General features: G+C 40.4%; 4 protein-coding genes across 7 annotated transcripts in view; 2 read left to right on the top strand and 2 right to left on the bottom strand.

Moving 5' to 3' along the window:
- Positions 1–3,100: 3,100 nt before the first annotated feature.
- LOC131472169 (zinc finger protein 436-like) lies at positions 3,101–12,297 on the top strand. 4 transcript variants are annotated; one of them, XM_058649069.1, is made up of 7 exons: positions 3,101–3,211; positions 3,828–3,904; positions 7,793–7,969; positions 8,867–9,029; positions 9,257–9,619; positions 9,751–9,786; positions 10,195–12,297. In XM_058649069.1, exons 1-7 carry the CDS (start codon positions 3,124–3,126, stop codon positions 11,616–11,618), a joined length of 2,328 nt encoding a protein of 775 aa, XP_058505052.1. In that variant the 5' UTR covers positions 3,101–3,123; the 3' UTR covers positions 11,619–12,297. The 4 variants fall into 4 exon arrangements, with proteins under 4 accessions (XP_058505052.1, XP_058505053.1, XP_058505056.1 ...); XM_058649070.1 differs by lacking the exon at positions 9,751–9,786; XM_058649073.1 differs by lacking the exons at positions 3,101–3,211; positions 3,828–3,904 and adding an exon at positions 5,208–5,326.
- Positions 4,860–6,194, bottom strand: LOC131472195 (uncharacterized). The gene is made up of 2 exons (XM_058649104.1): positions 5,976–6,194; positions 4,860–5,369 (listed from the first exon to the last, which is right to left on the bottom strand). Exons 1-2 carry the CDS (start codon positions 6,148–6,150, stop codon positions 4,888–4,890), a joined length of 657 nt encoding a protein of 218 aa, XP_058505087.1. The 5' UTR covers positions 6,151–6,194; the 3' UTR covers positions 4,860–4,887.
- A 1,445-nt stretch (positions 12,298–13,742) lies between the features above and the next one.
- Positions 13,743–16,717, bottom strand: atox1 (antioxidant 1 copper chaperone). The gene is made up of 4 exons (XM_058648938.1): positions 16,581–16,717; positions 15,584–15,659; positions 14,739–14,893; positions 13,743–14,353 (listed from the first exon to the last, which is right to left on the bottom strand). Exons 1-3 carry the CDS (start codon positions 16,584–16,586, stop codon positions 14,769–14,771), a joined length of 207 nt encoding a protein of 68 aa, XP_058504921.1. The 5' UTR covers positions 16,587–16,717; the 3' UTR covers positions 13,743–14,353; positions 14,739–14,768.
- A 957-nt stretch (positions 16,718–17,674) lies between these two features.
- slc36a1 (solute carrier family 36 member 1) overlaps positions 17,675–19,183 on the top strand; it is a 31,638-nt gene continuing 30,129 nt past the window's right edge. The window contains exon 1 of the mRNA XM_058650505.1: positions 17,675–17,869. The gene's annotated coding sequence lies outside the window, so the exon portion shown is untranslated. The remainder of the gene's footprint in view (positions 17,870–19,183) is intronic.

The raw sequence follows: 19,183 nt of genomic DNA, 5'->3' as shown, positions 1-19,183 counted from the left end.
TTCGCTTGCTCACCTGTCTGGTAAACCTTCCCAGCATCTGCGGGTGTCTCAGCACTTGGACCACTCTCTGCTTCTGTTGAGGAAGCGTTAACATGTGATTCTGAATTAGAAACATATGGGGTGTGGTTAGGGTGTGGCTGGCCACTGATTAAAGGTACCAAGGAAGTCCCGAAGCAAGGCCGTCAGAGATTGCGAAGGAGGCCGCGCAGGCGAGCTTCTGGCTCTGGCTCCACAGGAAAGACAAGCTGTGGGGAAATTGTATTGTAATATAAATGAAGAAATCCTGACTAACTGAAATCCAGTTACTTAAAAAAGGGATTTGTGGCTGCTGTACTTTGGTTACTTTTGCTTGAAATACACATGGTTTCATTGAGGATTGAGGTTTTATTTCAACAGGAAAAAGGAGATTCTTGTCACTGTTCAATTTTACACATGTTGCCTCATTTCATAGATGATTTATTTTGTTTGACACGTCGTACACTTCTATAAAAAATAAAAAAAATAATCTACCCATTTTGCCAACGTTTCTTTACGTGGGTCAGCATTTCAAAAACGCTCAAAATTTACAGAATCCCAAACCTGAAGAATTCAGCTGTTCTGTTTCTTATTCTTAGGTATCTAATGTTTTTGGGAGCAGGGCTTTCCAGGTAAACTGACCTCTGTTGCCCCCTTGTGGTTATTTTAAAAGACAAACAATATGTAGAGGGACATTGTTACTCATCTAAGTGAAGAGAACTCCTCACTGCCTCATGCACATTTTCTAAATTACAGGAACACATGAAAAACACCTTCCAAATGTTTCACAAGGACATGGTTTCTCACGTATGAATTAAAGGGCATCTTCTGGAGAATTTAAAATACTTTAAATGACAGGATGACAGTATAGAAATTACACTTCTTGGCATCAACAAACTATTTATTCAGCAAATAATGGGACGTATGATAGAAAACGTCCATGTACAGGACTGAATGTTTTTAAAAAAACAGTTTCAAAGTAAAATTTTCATGTAATAACAATAAAACACAATAAGAAAAAAACAATGACATAGCCAATGAATAATAATAAAGAGAAATACTGTGACTTCTCATTTTGAAGTTAATACCTAATGGGTTCTTCTGTGTCACAAATATCGTGGAAACACTATTAACACTAATTTGCTTGTGACACACAAATAAACCTTTTATTGACTTACTTACATAAATGTCTTTCAAACCGGACCTGTTACCAAATGAGTTTCTTAAACACTTAAAACACTTAAAACTGTTTTGGTGTAAAACACTTTCCACATGTTCCACAGGAATATGGTTTTTCCACCTTTAAGAGACCTTTATTGGCTATCAAATGCGGACTTCGACGATAGCATTTTCCTCGTTTCACCTGTGTGAGTTCTCACATGCCTTACCAAAGGCAAATGTAGTAGTGAAAGTAAACTTCTAAACGGACACATCCATTCAACTGCAAGATCATTTTTAGGACACATCTTCCAATTCCTTTATCATAGCCATTAAAGAAATCAAAGTGTCCATGGTAGCTATTATCTATAGAACAAATCTGTTAAATCACATTGTAACAAGTGTTAAATCTAGCATCAGCCACCCGGTCTAACCCCAAACTAAACTAACTTAACTCTGGCTCCGATTGCAAAGCTTGACCAAAACTCTTTCCACACATTTTACAGGAGAAAGGCTTCTCACCTGTGTGAACTCTCATGTTTTGTCAAACTCTGACTGTGTCCCAAACACATTCCACACATTTTACAGGAAAATGGCTTCTCATGCGTGTATTCTTTCATGGCGTGTCAAATGTGTACTTCGTCCAAAACACTTTCCACATGTTTTGCAGGAATATGGCCTCTCACCTGTGTGAACTCTTTCATGGTCCATTAAAGTTATTCTCTGTTCAAAACGCTTTCCACACGTTATACAGGAAAATGGCTTCTCACCTGTGTGAACTCTTTCATGGTCTAATAAATGTGATCTGTCTGAAACACCTTCCACACGTTTTACAGGAATGCGGCCTCTCACCTGTGTGAACTCTCTGATGCTGTGTCAAATTTGCACGGTGTCTAAAACACTTTCTACAAATTTTACAGGAATATGGCCTCTCATCTCATGAACTCTTTCGTGTTCTGTCAAAGTTGATCTTCGTCCAAAACACTTTCCGCATGTTTCACAGGAATACGGCCTCTCACCTGTGTGAACTCTTTCATGATATGTCAAATGCTTTTTTAGTCTAAAGCACTTTCCACACGTTTCACAGGAATACGGCCTCTCACCTGTGTGAACTCTTACATGTTCTGTCAAATGCGTGCTTAGTTTAAAATGCTTTCCACATGTTTTACAGGAATACGGCCTCTCACTTGTGTGAATTCTTTCATGGCGTGTCAAATGTGACCTTCGTCCAAAACCCTTTCCACATGTTTTACAGGAATACAGCCTCTCTGTGTGAACTCTTTCATGTTCTGTCAAATGCGTGCTTAGTTTAAAATGCTTTCCACATGTTTTACAGGAATACGGCCTCTCACTTGGGTGAATTCTTTCATGGCGTGTCAAATGTGCCCTTCGTCCAAAACCCTTTCCACATGTTTTACAGGAATACGGCCTCTCACCTGTGTGAACTATTTCATGACATGTCAAATACATTTTTAGTCTAAAACACTTTCCACACGTTTCACAGGAATACGGCCTCTCACCTGTGTGAACTGTTACATGTTCTGTCAAAGCTGATCTCTGTCCAAAACACTTTCCACATGTTTCGCAAGAATATGGTTTCTCTCCGGTGTGAACTCTTATATGTATATTGAGTTGAGACTGAAAGGGAAACCCTTTTCCACACATGTCACATTTTAAAGTCTTTTTAACAGTTTTACCTGTCTTTGATGTGTGACAGTTGTTTACTTTGTTCCCGTCACTTCTCTTCTGTGGATTTGTCTCTGCATTTTTATTAGACACAGAGTCAACGTGGTCACTTCCTGTGGGACCTGGACTCTCAGCTACAGGAGAGCTGTTGGAGAGGAGCTGGTGGTCACTGTCTGGTTCTGGTTCCATGTGGTCACTTTCCTCATTATCAGGAGTCAACATTAATGAATCAGCCTCCTGCTTGACTTCAAGCTGTTCTCCCTCATGACTGGTGCAGAATTCCTCCTGCTCCTCTTTAATCTGTCCCGACTCTGGTTCCTCTTGGTCCAGACTGGACTTCCTTTGCTGCTCAGTGAGTACCTCCTCCTCTTTACAGGCATGCTGCTGTGGACGCTCTATACACACAAAGAGACACAAATGGATTGGTTACTGACAACAATTTAAAGATAAAACAAACCTATTGCAGACATCTGTTGATAAATTAGAACAGTGAAACTAATCGGCCTCCTTGTAGCCTGTGATGAGTGTCTGGATACTGGATGGAGGTATTTTTAACCATTCTTCCAAAAGGGAGCTCTCCAGTTCAGTTTTTAGGGTCATTGTCTTGTTGGAATATCAAACCCCCGCACAACTTCAACTTTGTGACTGATGCTTGATCATTATCCTGAAGAGTTTTTTTCCAAAATGAAAGGCTTCCTTCTCATCACCCGGCCACACAGATGTTTATTGTACAAACTGCGCTGAATTGTGGAACCATGTAGATACACCATCTGAAGCCAGATGTTCTTGCGGGTCTTTGGAGGTGATCTGTGGGTTGAGTGCAACCGTTCTCACAATCCTCCGCCTATGCCGCTCCTCCAACTGTGCCTGTGGCCTTCCATTTCCTGACAGTCCAAATTGACAGTTGAAACCATTGCAAAAGCTTCTTGTACCCCTAAACCATGATAATGAACTCTCTTTGTTTTCAGATCGTTTGAGGGCTGCTTTGATGATCCCATTCCCTCTCACTCCAGCAGAGTCAAAGAGAAGTGCAACTGGCATTCAGGTACTTTAAATACCTTTTCTCATGATTGGACACACCTGTCTATGAAGATCAAGGCATAACAAGCTAATCCAACCAATTTGTTGGTCATCACTTGCACTCCGCAGTGACGTCGGTTTCCAACTTCAATTACTGACAAATAATACTTGGATTACAGCAACATAAATAATAGAGAACTAAAAGTAGTGCTGGTACTGTCCGGTACACGACGTCCGACACAAGAATCAAAGCGAACGATGCCGTAGATTAAAGTTAAAAAGACTTAAAAATCCTGAAAACATTTAGCAACGGAAATGTCTAAATTGTCAATATTTAACAGAGGAGTCTGGTGTATTTAGAGACAGCACTGCTGAAAGCTGGCGATCGTGGCGCGTAATCACGACCACGTTCAGTGGTATTTCAGCCCAGTGACTGTGTCAGACGGAGTCTGCGCTCAGCTCATGCAGAAAGTACTGATCCATTCTGTGAACAAATCTTCCAATTCACTGATTCTAATGATTCAGTTACACCAAAAACAACTGCTTTACAAGTCACTACTTTGTGTCGCGTAGAAAACCATGTCACGGCAGTTTCACACAGCCGTGCTGAGTCATGCTGGTGAAGCGCCAAAATGGGCCAAGTTTTAGGTTTTGGCTCAGGCAAATACTGACAGCCCTTTCTTTAGGGAGTTGTTTATATGAAGAAGAAAGCAGGACATGTTTGAAAAGATGTTTGTAAAAACTATAAATCTAACAAATGAAAAAATCAAATTTTGTGACTGATTTGATGCCTTTTTTGTGTTTTGTCTCTTTTTTTGGCTCCTTATATTTAAGTTTTGTGTTCTTATACTATAGTTGTTTGGAAAATGAGGAAAAGCACATGTGCAAGTGTACGGAAAATTAAGAAAACTATGAGTTAATAAACATATTGTTGAAAAAAACAAGACAAAAAAAACATGGAAGGTTTAAGTTTTCACAAGTCTTGGTTTCAGTTGTATATATTGTGATTTACCAAAAAGGTTTAGGGGAAGAACAAAGTAAAACAGAAGCCACATCCTGGCTGTACAGACCTGTCCTGTGTAACTTTATTACAGGTCCCCACTTCATCTGGAACAGTCTGCGCTGAAGATCCACATCTTCCTCATGTTCAGTGATGTTTTTCTCCACATGGTCACTTCCTGTGTGATCTTGACTCTCAGCTACAGGAGAGCTGTGGGAGAGGAGCTGGTGGTTACTGTCTGGTTCTGGTTCCTTGTGGTCACTGTCTGGTTCTGGTTCCATGTGGTCACTTTCTTCATTACCAGGAGTCAACATTAATGAATCCGCCTCCTGCTTGACTTCAAGCTGTTCTCCCTCATGACTGGTGCAGATTTCCTCCTGCTCATCTTTACTCTGTCCTGACTCTGGTTCCTCTTGGTTCCTCTCCTGGTTCCAGACCTGCTGCTCAGTGAGAACCTCCTCTTCTTTACAGAAATGCTGCTGTGGAAGCTCTACACACACAAAGAAATAGGTTACAATTGGCATACAAGTAAAATAAGAAGGAGGTTAGCTTCAGATCGCATAGTTATTGGTTCATTTACAAAAACGACTGCAAAATTGAAACTGTTAAAAAAGGTTAATTCAGTAGAACTGATCTAAGTTTGGAGAACCTACCAAACCCTGCATTCAAATGACCATTATAGTCCAGCAGTTGGAGCATATGAGTTCCTTTGAGGACATGAGGACAGTGCTGGACCAGTGCGTCCTTCAAAGATCACGTGAACTTTACAGAGTTTAGAGAGTTTACAAACGCATATACTCATTTTAAACAGCGTGTCCTGGTTTGAGACAAAAAAGTCGAGCTAAGCTGTGCATTTACAGGCTGTAAATAAACCCTAAACTGTTACATCACCATAGCAACGCAGCACTAAGTTCACTGTGTAAAGGTAAACTACTTACTCTGTTGACGACACTTTACTGTTAAGCTTCTATTCTCGTGGATACAAAATAAGTCAAAGTCTACAATAAATTACGTCATATTTGTTGGGTTAGGATTCAGAGAAAACACAGTGAAATAAGTTGTGAGTATTTATAAAGACCATTGTGATTTTACAGACCTAGTCGCTGTAACTTTACTCGAGGTTTGCAAACGATCTCCAACAGTTTGCGCTGACGATTCACCTCTTCCTCGTAGTCGACGATTGTTCGTTCAAAGGCTGAGAATATTTCTTCAGCGGCAGCAGTTAGTCGCTCGGTGATTAAATGTCTCAAATACTGACGTGAAGAAGACATCGCTGCGTCGTTTAAAAAATGGGATTTTTACCCACGACACGGCACGACACGACACGACACGGCACGACACAACCCAACACAACACAACACCGACAGTACGGAGCTAACGCTGCTAGCTGGTTTGTTTAGACTTCCGCTTTGTGTTGGTCTACTTCCGCTGGGATAGTCGAAACAGTTCACAGGACGAATCGAGAGATTTACTAATGTTTTTAATCTATATTTCTAATTCGCTGGGTTTTATTTTCATTAAAGCGTCCTAAAGGCGATAAAAATGTCCAGAATTATACTTTTTTTCCGAGTGACGTCACGCTGTGTACGTGCACACTACTGAAGCGCGTTCTCGTTGTGTCTCGTGAATGGCGTTATGTCGAGTGCTGCTCAGTTTTCCCTGATCCGTTTAAGGTAAAGTGCTTTACATACTTCATATGTCATTTTGGAACGCCGGTGTATTTTCATGGAAACGTTGTCGAATATATCCACCATAGTGAAGCCAAAAACATTTACGTATTTGTGGTTGAATAGTTAATATCGTCCTAATACGAACCGCTAGCCTGCCGGCTAATATCCCTAGCATACGTTTTGTCGCAGTCATCAGAATCTTCTTCTTCTTCTTCTTCTTTTCCTTTCGGCTGTCGGTGTAAATAAACACCCCACGTTTGATTTCACCCCTTACTACTTGGATCGTGAATTGTAGGCATTTAAAACAAACAGTAACCTTGTCTGAACCCCTGCCCCAACATTTTTATTTGTGATATTTGAAAGTAAAACAAAAAAAACAAGGAGAAAACGGAACATTAAACTGCCTTTTCTGCATCTGGACCATACTGGACCGAGTCCAAATGCCAAATCTCTATATTTAGAATTGTCAAATTCTGAATATTGTCAAATGTACTGTACATTTTTCTAAAAACAAAACAGTTTCTGACTTGTGAGACATTTGACCTCTTTGTGGAGACATTTAACAGCTTTTTCTGCATCCAGGCCACATTAGACTAGGTCCACTTTCAAGTCAAGTTATAAGGTTCAGAAGAGGATTAATTTGTTTGGAAATACATACATCTGTCCTGCCCCCCTAGAAGACAGACATTTTTATTTGAATTGAAATACTATTGAGAACCTGATAATATTTATTTATTTATCTGTATAAACCAATGTTTATAGTTGTAAATAGTACATAGTATATAGTCCCGCCCCCCCTGATACCTCACTGCCCTGGGCCTGCCCCACTATTTGAGAAGTACTGAATTAAGGGAAGATATGCTGAAATCAGAATAATATGCTATTCCATAAGTTAGTTATTATATAAAAGAAGATGTGCCATGTAGAGTGCCTTGTATCCTTTTTTAAGCACAACCTATACATATGAAATCTGATTGAATTGGTGAAATTTGTAAATGCATTACATTTGAGAGTTTGCTTGGCTTGTTTTCATTAACAAAAATCACAAAACTGTCTATTTTGTGTCATCTGCACAATTATCGGCCGAAGATGTGACCTATAAACACAAAAAAGTTTTGGCAAGTTTTGTGTGTTGCTCGCAAAATGCAACATAGCTAGTGTGAACTGAAGAAAAATATACAGCCTGTCTCTTTCGTAACACAGCGTACACTGTTCTAATCATTATCCGTGTGTTCCTCTCCAGATGCCCACTCAAACCGAGTGCCACGTTTTCCACGAGAACACCACAGGTGCCGGTGAGTCGTGTCAGCACTGTGGAGCCGAGCGAGCCGTCAAACAAACACTGGAGAATCATAAAGAACAAAGGGCCCAAGAAAAAAACAGCGGCATCAACAAATTATACGATGCAACAAATCTACTGGTGGGTTGACTTTTAATACAATTCGCTGCACGACACTCACTCACTTCAACAAATCACTACCACTGCCATGTGGTGACTCTATTTATTACTATTTAACTTGTGTAACTTGTTTCATTTTCTACACACACAAAAGGACCAGGCTTCCGTCGCCACGTTTTAACATGTGTATTAAAAAAATACACATTCGAATAGTAATTACAGCATTCGATTATCATTGATTTTTTTAATATTCAAACTATATTGGACTCCTGAAATTCGTTCCAGCAGCCCTAATGTGTATCAGATCTGCTTATTTCTGTTGGGGCAAAGAATGAATCTTTTACCTCCAAGTTTCTGTCATATATTTGTATCTAACGACCAGGTCCACAGCTACTCGACATGAAATTCTCCCGATCTCCACACTGCCTTTTTAGGACCACTCTTGGGCTATTTGTAATACGTTATCAAGGTCCCCGTTTCTGAAATCTGCTGCCTGACTATCTGAAAAAATTTAACTGTTTAACATCATTGAAAAAGGCACTCAAAAGGTACCTCGTCAGTCACACAATGTACCATCAAACTTAATAAGTCATCTGTTTTTTCCCTATATTCACTGTATAGTCACTTAGACGATCGCTTCTTTCTTCTACGGTTTCTCTTTATCATTTATTTATTTTTATTTTTTTGTCTTTGTTTACAACAAATGTGGTCTTTGATTGACGTCTTCACGGGAGAGGTTTTCATGTAAGCCCTCACAGGTTTCATGCCTTTCCTTGGCACATCCCAATCATAATAAATGTGTATATTATTTTAAATGATACGTTGATAGCATGAGTTGAGTGACATCAGCTGTTTTTCCTCTGTGCTCTGCATTTGTATGCGTGTCTTTATGATTTTCGTCAATTAATTTTGTTCCAGCTCCACAAGTGGAATCTTTTAGAGCGGCATCCAGTCCTCCTCCTGGGCGAAAGAACCACGGACAGTTTTCAAGCAGAAGTCTTCTGTCCGTGGGAAACGGATGCAGGAGACGCGAAAGACGCCTTGGATACTTTAAAGATGATTTATGAAAGTGTCCTCAATGGTATGATACACAAATCTGCAGGCTAGAGTTTCACACCCAACTCTTGAGTGTATCCTGGATTGGTCAACTTATTGCATGAACTTTGTGTTGTAAAATTATTGGTGGTCAATGGTCATTGTTATGTTGAACATAAGGCAAAAATAGTCTTCACTTTTTCATCACTAACCAATCTGAAGCTTTTTATGCCAGTTATAAACCTGTTCCTTTGTGTCTCTTTGTGTGTGTAGAGCTTCCACAGCAGCATGTCTGTAAAGAGGAGGAGGTTCTCACAGAGCAGCAGCTCTGGAACCAGGAGAGGAACTCCAGTCTGGACCAAGAGGAACCAGAGTCAGGACAGATTAAAGAGGAGTGGGAGGAAATCTGCACCAGTCATGAGGGAGAACAGCTTGAAGTCAAGCACGAGGCTGATACATTCATGTTGACTCCTGATAATGAGGATAGTGACCACATGGAACCAGTAGCTGAGAGTCAAGATCACACAGGAAGTGACCATGTGGAGAAAAACATCACTGAACATGAGGAAGATGTGGATTTTCAGCACAGACTGTTCAATATAAAGTGGAGCCCTTTATTAAAGTTACACAGGACAGGTCTGTATAGCCAGGACGTGGCTTCTGTTCTCACAATATCACAATAAAAACACAAATCCAACACACATTATGTATGAAGTCTATTAAGAGTAGTACTGAAGTAAATGTTGTCTGTTGACGTCACATTTTAGTATCGGCTCAGCTCGCTTGGATCCTCGTCAGAGCAGGTACTAAAAAAACACCAGGTGCCAGGATCTGTCACTGATGGAAAATGTCTGCCTCACACAGTCACTGAACTGAAATACGACTGAAAGGTTTGTGATTCGACTCACGGTCGTAGCAATTTGTGTTTCCCGCAAGACCTCCTGATTCTGAGGACTCCGGGTCGACGGCCGTGATATTGCAAGGCTGTTTTTCTCGCTAATATACAGTAGGGGGCAGTGGAGACAGCCCATAATCTCCCCTCAACAAGACATTTAACCATCACAATGACGCTGTTAAATTGGGTTTTTTAAGACTTATTTCAGACAAGTGACTGACTTTTTTTCTAACCTAGCTGCAACTGGACTGTTTTATTTTTTTTTTATGTGTTAGTGAAGTTGTAACCTATTCCTTTGTGTCTCTTGTGTCTGTAGAGCTTCCACAGCAGCATGTCTGTAAAGAAGAGGAGGTTCTCACTGAGAAGCAGCTCTGGAACCAGGAGAGGAACTCCAGTCTGGACCAAGAGGAACCAGAGTCGCTTAAAGAGGAGCAGGAGGAAATCTGCACCAGTCATGTGGGAGAACAGCTAGAACTAAAGCAGGAGGCTGATATAATAATTTTGACTCTGGATAATGTGGGAAGTGATCGCATGGAACCAGAACCAGACAGTGACCAACCGCTCCTCTCCCACAGCTCTCCTGTAGCTGAGAGGCAAGATCACACAGGAAGTAACCACGTCGACTCTGTGTCGAAGCCACATAAGACACGTCACAAAAGGAAAAGTCGCGGCAATAAAGTGGACAACGTGTCAAAGATTGAGACTGAAACTCAAACGGTTAAAAAGTCCTTTAAATGTGACACTTGTGGGAAAAAATATGCACATAAGTGTGCATTAAATTTACACCAGAAAGTCCACACAGAAAAGAAAGAATTTTCTTGCAACACATGTGGCAAATGCTATACAAACAAAGGTGTTTTGTTGATTCACACGAGGACTCACACCGGCGAGAAACCCTACTCGTGTGAAACATGTGGAAAGACTTTCAGGCAAAATTCGCATTTAATAGCCCACAAAATAACTCACACGGGCGACAAGTCATACGCGTGTGAAACATGCGGAAAGTGTTTTGGAGAAAAACAGACTTTGATCGTCCACAAAAGAACTCACACTGGCGAGAAGCCGCACATCTGCAACATTTGCAAGAGTGGCTTTGCACGCAAAGATGCCTTGATGGTCCACACGAGAACTCACACCGGCGAGAAGCCGTACTCCTGTGAAACGTGTGGAAAGAATTTCCAACGGAGGTGGCATTTAAAAACCCACGAAACGACTCACACGGGGGAGAAGCCTTACATCTGCAACATTTGTAACACTGACTTTGGGCGCAAGCATACGCTAATGATCCACATGAGAACGCACACGGGCGAGAAACCGTATTCCTGTGAAACCTGCGGGAAGTGTTTTCGACATCAGCCCACTCTGATAATGCACAAGAAAACTCACACGGGCGAGAAGCCGCATTGCTGTGAAACGTGTGGAAAGTGTTTTCAGCATCAGCCGAATTTGATAATGCACCAAAAGACTCACACGGACGAGAAACCTCATTCCTGCGAAACGTGTGGGAAGTGTTTTCGACAGAAATCGCACCTGAAACTCCACAAAAGAACTCACACGGGCGAGAAGCCACATTCCTGTGAAACATGCGGGAAGTGTTTTGGGCAACGGACGACTTTGGTGAAGCACAACAGAACTCACACGGGTGAAAAGCCGTACGTTTGCAGCATCTGTAAGAATTGCTTTGGGTATAAACGAACCTTAAAGGTCCACATGAGAACTCACGCAGGCGAGAAGCCATGAGCCAACTCATGTGGTGACGGGTCAACTTCTTAAAAAAGCGTTTGTGTATCTCACCTTTTGCAACTCATGAAAAGCTTTATACGTGTAACACCTCAGGGTAAACACTAAAGCTGCCAGCTCTTATACACGGAACGCCAAGGAGAAGAAGTGGGTTTTTAGCTGAGGTTTAAAAAAAAAGTGTAATAGTAATTACTTGTTCCACAATTTAGCACTTTCAAAGGCTCCGTCTCCCTAGTGATTTGAGCTCGACCTAGGTACTACAATAAAAGATCTTTCTGCAGACCTCGGTGATTGGGACGGTAAGGATTTAAAAGATCACTGAGGTAAGTATTTAAATCAATGTTAAGTATATATGGCTTATTTCTTGTAGTGCTGTTTTTGCAGTGAGTGCAAAGCGTCTTAGCGAAAATCTTTGCGTCAGCGGCTATTTTATCTACAAAGTTTTGGATTTATCATAATTAATTTATATCAGATGTCGTGTATGAACAATTTCACTCACCTTCTAGAATGTATTTTAGAGAAAAATTCAATCACAAATATTATCTCGATGTTTCAGATGAACTGTCATGTATGTATATTTCCGAAAAATCCACAGATGCTCCAACTGTCTGAAAAGCACTTACCTTTAACGATGAGGAAATACTGAGCAGCACCAAAAAAATTAAATCCATGCTTCTCCTCCAATTAAATTGCGTAATGTTCAATTTTGTTTGGGGAAAATAAAGCCCATCATCTTAGATTCAAGATTCAAGATTCAAGATTCAAAGTGTTTATTGTCATATGCACAGTAAAGAAACACGTTTCCCTGTACAATGAAATTCTTACTTTGCTGTCCACTCAAAAAACACCAGCATAAAGTAAAAAGTAAAAAAGAGATGCTTTTGTAAAAAAAGTATAAATATACATAAGAAAAATATAAATATTACAAGAGACTAAAATAACATATATGCATAAAATAAGTGTAAAAATATGAACTGTACATAAAGTGAACACAGATTTAAAGTGACACACAGATTTAAAGTGACAATGTTTCAGGTTTTAAAGTGACGGTAACAGATTAAAGTGACAGTGTAACCAGGTGACAGGTCAGAAAATACGTTGCTGTGCTTTCTTGACCAGCTGTGTTGTGTTGGTGGTCCATGTGAAGTCCTCAGTGATGTGGACCCCGAGGTACTTAAAGCTGCTCACCCGTTCCACTTCAAGATCCCGGATAAACAGTGGTTGGTGAGGTCTCCTCTCCTTCCTCATGTCCACTATCATCTCCTTCGTCTTGTCTGTGTTTAGGGTGAGGTTGTTGTCCTCGCACCAAGAAACCAGACTGTCCACCTCCGTCCTGTAGGCCGCTTCGTCCGCCGCAGTGATGCATCCTATCACTGCAGTGTCGTCAGCAAACTTCAGGATGATGTTGTCTTTATGGGAGGCGACACAGTCATGTGTGAACAGGGTGTAGAGGATGGGGCTGAGGACACATCCTTGTGGAGTGCCAATGTTTGTGATGATGCTGGCTGATGTTTTATTGCCAATCCTGACAGTCTGGGGTCTGCCAGTCAGGAAGTCAAGGAGCCAGTCGCAGAGGGTGGGGTGATCTTAAATGATCTCTGATAACGACGAAATACAGCATTAGTGACCTGAAGGTCATGGAATTGTATACAAAATTTGTTTGTTTCGGAAAGTTGAAGGGATATAATTTTCTCGCTTTTGTTTCTAGGTAACTTATCAAGTTTTCAGACTTCCATAAACAAATGCTAGTGTAAAAAATTATGTTTACCTATAATTTCACACCCAATGGCTCCACCTGGTGGAATAATAGGACCATAACATTAAGAGAAAGATGTGGAAAGCCTTGGAAAAACATGATACAAAATGTAAAACAAGATAAGAATAACAACTATTTTTAAGTCCATAAGATGGCCAGACAATTTACACTTAAATTGTAAACTATCACTTTTACTCCAAATAAAGTCTGAGGGACAAAAAGAAACAGACAAACTGAAACAGAACTGATGTTATTTATTTTATAACAAGACAAGCTTATTTTTCCAAAGTAACACAAGAAAAAAGTAAATTACAGCTCGTTAATAGATGTTAGCAAATATTAATTTACTTCACTTGTACGTCAAAGGATTAGAGTCATATGAGAATATCTTTTATTTTTTGAAACAAAATTAGAACAAGAAAGCCAGAAGTCTGAGATTTAAATCAGAATTCAGAGGAAGAAAAGTCAGAATTCTGAGATTAAAGTCAGAGTTTAATCTCAAAATTCTGAGGAAAGAACTCAGAAATCCGTCTTTAATCTGAGATTTCAGTCGGAATTGTGGCTCTTTAAAAAGAAAAAATGGTTTTCAAAAATAAAATCACATGTGAAAATACTAATCTGATCATCAGTTTATGAGTTTTGAGTTTTCCCTGGTGCAGAATCAAGAGTATAATAATATTGATGATAATCAACGATGGCGTTAACTTCAATGGAAAATGCAGTAATACTGAATTAACGTTTAGACATATCCATGTAGTGTCGTACAGCAAAATTTATGCGTTTCAGCTGAGTTAAAAGAAATCAAAAAAGCTTTAGACCTTCAGGTTTTTTCTCTTTTCAAAATATAAAACATGAAAATGACAACAATGTAGGATGATCTGCATTCAGGGAAGATTTTTGTGCGTGTCAGCTTCAGGAGATTTGAAGGAGGGAGGTGATGCGTCAGACTCCTCCTTCTCCTGACCAATAAAGAACTTTCCTAAAGACGCACAGAAACACAGATGAGGACAACAATTTGTGAATCCACTAGAGACTGAATGATACTCAAAAGGAGCTTTTCCACTAGGCAGTTCTAGCACGACTCGGCTCGGTTAGTACCTGGTACCTGGTACCTGCTGCGAGCTGAGCCAAAACTAAAATGTGACGTCGACAAACTGCCGGCCACTGATTAGTGAGAGCGTCGTCACTGGAAGTCACGAGCGCGACGTCCGACACAAGAGTCAAACTGCCTAACTGTAGATCAGCGTCGAGTCGAGCTTGAACTGTATAGTGGAAAAGCTTCTCCATTTTGGACAAATGTCTCTACTTTATCCAAACAGGAGTCAGAATGCAGAACACTGTAGGAAAACCCGGCATCACATCACCTGTTCTACATGAGTGGAGCAAGATTCCGCTCATTTGGTGCCGTTGTACGTGACTTTCTTCCCACTTTTCTTCAGCACTTCCAAGAGAAAGTCCGAGTCTTTGTCGGACTCGACCCAAACTAGGTTCTTCGGCAGGTCGATCTCAAACTTCATGCCTGTGAGAACAAAAGAGTTGTCGCGTTTACTGCTGCGCTCCATTTGTAGTCGGAACTCTGACTCTGAGGTCTTGTGTGGGACCCCCCCCCCCCCCCCCCCCCATGTTCTATCTGCCCCATTACGCCACCTGCTGGCCTTCGGGGTGGAGCTGCTAGTCACTGATGATACACGGTGTAGAGACTGTGAGGGGTTTGTCTTTTTACCGGCCTAGTTAACCAAACCAGCTGAAAAAATAAACGAGTTAGCAAATGAACACACCCTTGTCAGAGTCCTTTTGACAAATAAAAACCCCAGAATGTGACTGGACTCAGTTGACTCGACGTTCAGAGCCAAGAAGTCACAAGGTACCTCTGGAAACTCTGAAGCAGCACTTTCTCTTTTACTGAGGAGAACAGCACGAGACATTCTGCTTTATGTTTGAGTAGATGATCCACTTTGTTGCTACACTTGGTCATTTAGCTTTTAAGTTTGAATAGTTGTGGTCATTGTCTGCAACATTTAGTTGTATTTGGTCTTATTAGCCTTTTTACTGTCCTCTATGAGTGTAGAACTATCATCCCTTAAATGTCTTTGTTGTCCTCCTGTTCCTTTGCTGTCGTATATAACTGAGGATTCAAATCACGGTCAAGTGACGGCAAGTCTTTCCGGTAGTCACGTTATAGTTTGAAGAAGACGGCGACACACCTCACCTTCCTGTTTGCTGAGGATTCTGGAAATGGCTCCTGAACATCCTTCACACGTCATCTCCACCTGAAACTCGTGCTTCTGTTACACAAACGTTCAATATTGCACATTAGTGTCTTTAGTCAGGCTGCAGAGATCAATCCATTAATCCAATTCCTCAGCTCCACCTCTGATCACATACACTGGTATATATACAGTGGAACAGTATTAATCATTTACCTCCAAGTACCAGGAGAGGAAGCTCACATATCCCATTCTGAGAACTGTGACATTAATGATTACCGTACTTCAGATTCCAGCTTCTTAAATGTGAATATTTTCTGGTTTCTTTGCTCCACATCATCACAGGAAAAAAAATCATTAAAACTGAGCAATGAGCTCATACGTGACTTGAGAAGATCAATCGATTATGAAAATAATTGTTAGTTGCAGACCTAGAGCAATTCTTGGTTTGTTTGGAACCTTCACAAAGTTCTGATCAAATCCTAATTAATATGATTTATGTCCATCCCTTATTATCACGTATAGCCTAATGTGTTGTGATTCTGTGTTTTTCATCTTTTAGATGAATGTTTTCAACTATTTTACACATGCGATGAATGTTTTTACACTTTTAATTGTACTTTAACTTGTTATTGTCTGTGTGTATCCCTGTAATTTCCTACTTAAATGAAGCTCGTGCACACGCAGATTAGTCAGATTCTTTCAGGAATGCCAAAAATGGTTACTTATTTAGATTGATTTCGCTTTTTTGTTATTTATCTGTCACTATGTATTGTAAATTATTGATGCCAACTCAATGAAGTGTTGGATTAAAGCTCGATCAGGTCAGTAAAAAGAATATATTTTTAGCCTGACAATCAAAGTGCTCGCTAACACAGAAATGATCCATTTGAAGCAACTAGCTTACAGGCTACTTAGCATCCGGGAGCAGAAATGCTATCCCAAAAACGCATCTTAACTAAGTTATTAACAATAAAACGGCGGTTAGTAAGAACTTACGGTCATGTTTGAAGTGACGTGTCACAAACTGCTGCTTCTGACTGAAAGATGTAGGAAAAGGTAAGTTAATCTCCCGAAGTGGTCACTTCCTGCTTTAGCGTCAAGCTAACACACATGAGCAGCAGCGTTTCCGGTATGAACAATAACCCTAAACATATTTTTCACGCTGTGGTCTTTACGAGTATGTTAGTATTATTATTATTGTTATGTTACATTCAACATTTTATATTTATTTATCAACAATATAAAATGTTCGCGTGCTGTTTGAGTGCTTTTGAAATGAAAATTCAGGAACATTTCCTCACGTCCGCCTTGAAACTGAAGCCATTTTGGCAAACTTGACGGACAACAAACGTCCACTACGGTGTCTTAAATTCTGTGATTTAAAAAATCCCCCCCCCCCCCACACACACACACAGGTTTGTGTTTATTGAGTTTTAAAACGAGACACAATTCAAGATTTTTATTTCACAATGAAAAGCACAGAGAGCCCTAGTGCCCCGCCCATATGACAATCATCGTGCGGCCCCGGTTCTCAAATCAAGCGAGCCATTCCGCTGCATTCTCTTCAAATTAAAAGTCTATGTCATTTTTAATTCCACTGGCAAATACATTATTATGACAATTATTATTATAAGTATTATTAGTAGTAGTATTTCGTCGCATTTTATTTATTTAAGTTAAGTTCAAATAAATGTCCCGTTATTACAAAAGTTATTGTAAGACTTATTGCGAGGGAACGCAAAAATTCGGTCTTAAAATACTTCCCACCATGACCCTACCTGGCCTCCGCAGTGAATGAATACAACTTTGTACCATACTATTGTACAAAGCTGTATTATTATTATTATTATTGTTGTTCGTATTGATTATTGTGAGCCTTTCTTCCGTTAATCTCACTCAAATGTTCAGAAAGTTTCAGTGTGATATAAGCAGTGGCAGGGATGTTTTAAGCAGAGGTGGCGATACATTTGGTTAAAATTAAAACAAAAATTCAAACAAAAAACACAGAATGTGTTTGTTTTTGGGAATTTATTTTGAAATACGGTAGACAACACCGCTGCTGCTCTCTGAGCCAGCGCGCGACCACCACGACGACGCTGAGAGCCGAGCGCAGCCGAGGAGGAGCCGAGTCCCTGTCGGTCACTTGTGCTGCCGCTGCTCCGCTGTTTGTTTCGAAGCACCTCCGGACATGATTACGGAATGAAGCCTGCGGCTCTGCAGTGACGGTGACGGTAGCGTGAGGTAAAACCAGGCCACAGGAGAGAGAGACAGAGAGAGAAGACGAGGTACGTTCGTTCCTGCGTCGCTTGTTTTATTCGTGTTCACGAGCAATGTTTTTATTTGATGCTAGCGTTAGCCGCCGCTGCTAACTCCAGCTTTATCTCCAGGTAGCTGAGTTAGCTTGGATGATTAAGCGTAATTGAGGGGTTAACAGGTTGTGAGCAGTGTCTGCTGCTCATGTCAGCTTTATTTCTGTGTGTGTGTGTGTGTGTGTTTGTGTGTGTGTTTGTGTGATAGTTTAAATCAGCTATGTTGGTTCAGTATAATGAAGGATACGCTCTTTTGATTGAGTGTCACCTGTGAGTAAACAGACATAACGTAGACATAAGATGTCTCCGTCAAATATACTGCTTAATGACCTGTTAATTACCAGTGTGCACAGGAGGAGGCAACATTTGGAGGCAAAATGACTAATCTTAATTAGCTTATCTTAGAATAGTAGTAAAATAAAGTGTAAAACACCCTGTAATCACCTCACCATTCATTTTTGAAATCGAAACAAACATGTTTTCATGATCGTTTTCAAAATCGAGTCATCGTTTGGTCCAGAAAGTGTCAAAAGTCTAGTGTTTTTAAAACCTCAAAGTGACACCGTTCTCAAATGTCATGTTTGGTCGACAAACCAAAATCATTCACCATTAATAGGGATGGGAAATGCTATCGAGAATGTACAAATGTCTGGGCCCACCACTTTAAAGGGCTTTTTCGGGATTAAGACCTGTGTTTTTTTACGGTTAGGCACTTGGTTGTGATGGTTAAGGTTAGGGTTAAGGGTCTAGGCAATTCCCCATGTCTATGATGTGTCCTCACCAAGATACAAACACAAGCTTGTGTGTGTGTGCTGCTGAGAAAGGTCAACACCTCTGTGTACATCGTATAAAAGTACTTAAACTCAGCTGATTTTGGCCACGCCCTTGTCAAACCAGGATGTGATGTGTCAGCAGTTTCTTAAACGCTGACATGTTAAAGTTTTCGTTTTTAGTCCCACGTTTCTGATCACATGGCTTGATACCGCTTTTTTGTGTCCGCTATGATACCAGTATCATAACCCTGAGCATGTTCCTATCAGTCTGGTAATAACGTCTGTGCTGATGCATTTACGCCTTATTTAGGGTTTATGGATTGAATTGGATTTTACTTTTTTATTTTCCGCTATCCGATACAGTTATTTTTGCCCCTATCAGACCGATACTGAGTATCATATTGGCATGACAGCTTCATTAAAGTTAATATTTTCTAGTGTCTTTGCTCCATATAACAAAGAAATCATTAAAACGGAATACTGATCCAACATTTTTTGGATATGACGACTATTTGAT

The sequence above is a fragment of the Solea solea genome, chromosome 14 (assembly GCF_958295425.1).
Source record: "Solea solea chromosome 14, fSolSol10.1, whole genome shotgun sequence".
Taxonomy (NCBI): Eukaryota; Metazoa; Chordata; class Actinopteri; order Pleuronectiformes; family Soleidae; genus Solea; species Solea solea.
The sequence above is the reverse complement of the archived record's forward strand: the minus strand, read 5'-3'. Positions and strand labels throughout refer to the sequence as shown.

Excerpts from the sequence above, each read along its gene's own strand:
- atox1 (XM_058648938.1), bottom strand. Across the intron at positions 14,894-15,583 it reads AATCCTCAGCAAACAGGAAG|GCATGAAGTTTGAGATCGAC; the intron begins GTGAGGTGTGTC and ends TTGTTCTCACAG.
- LOC131472169 (XM_058649069.1), top strand. The coding sequence starts at position 3,124 with ATGACTGGTGCAGAATTCCTCCTGCTCCTCTTTAATCTGTCCCGACTC. Across the intron at positions 9,620-9,750 it reads ATTAAAGTTACACAGGACAG|TATCGGCTCAGCTCGCTTGG; the intron begins GTCTGTATAGCC and ends GTCACATTTTAG. Across the intron at positions 9,787-10,194 it reads TTGGATCCTCGTCAGAGCAG|AGCTTCCACAGCAGCATGTC; the intron begins GTACTAAAAAAA and ends TTGTGTCTGTAG.
- LOC131472195 (XM_058649104.1), bottom strand. The coding sequence starts at position 6,150 with ATGTCTTCTTCACGTCAGTATTTGAGACATTTAATCACCGAGCGACTA. Across the intron at positions 5,370-5,975 it reads AGTAAAGTTACAGCGACTAG|AGCTTCCACAGCAGCATTTC; the intron begins GTCTGTAAAATC and ends TTGTGTGTGTAG.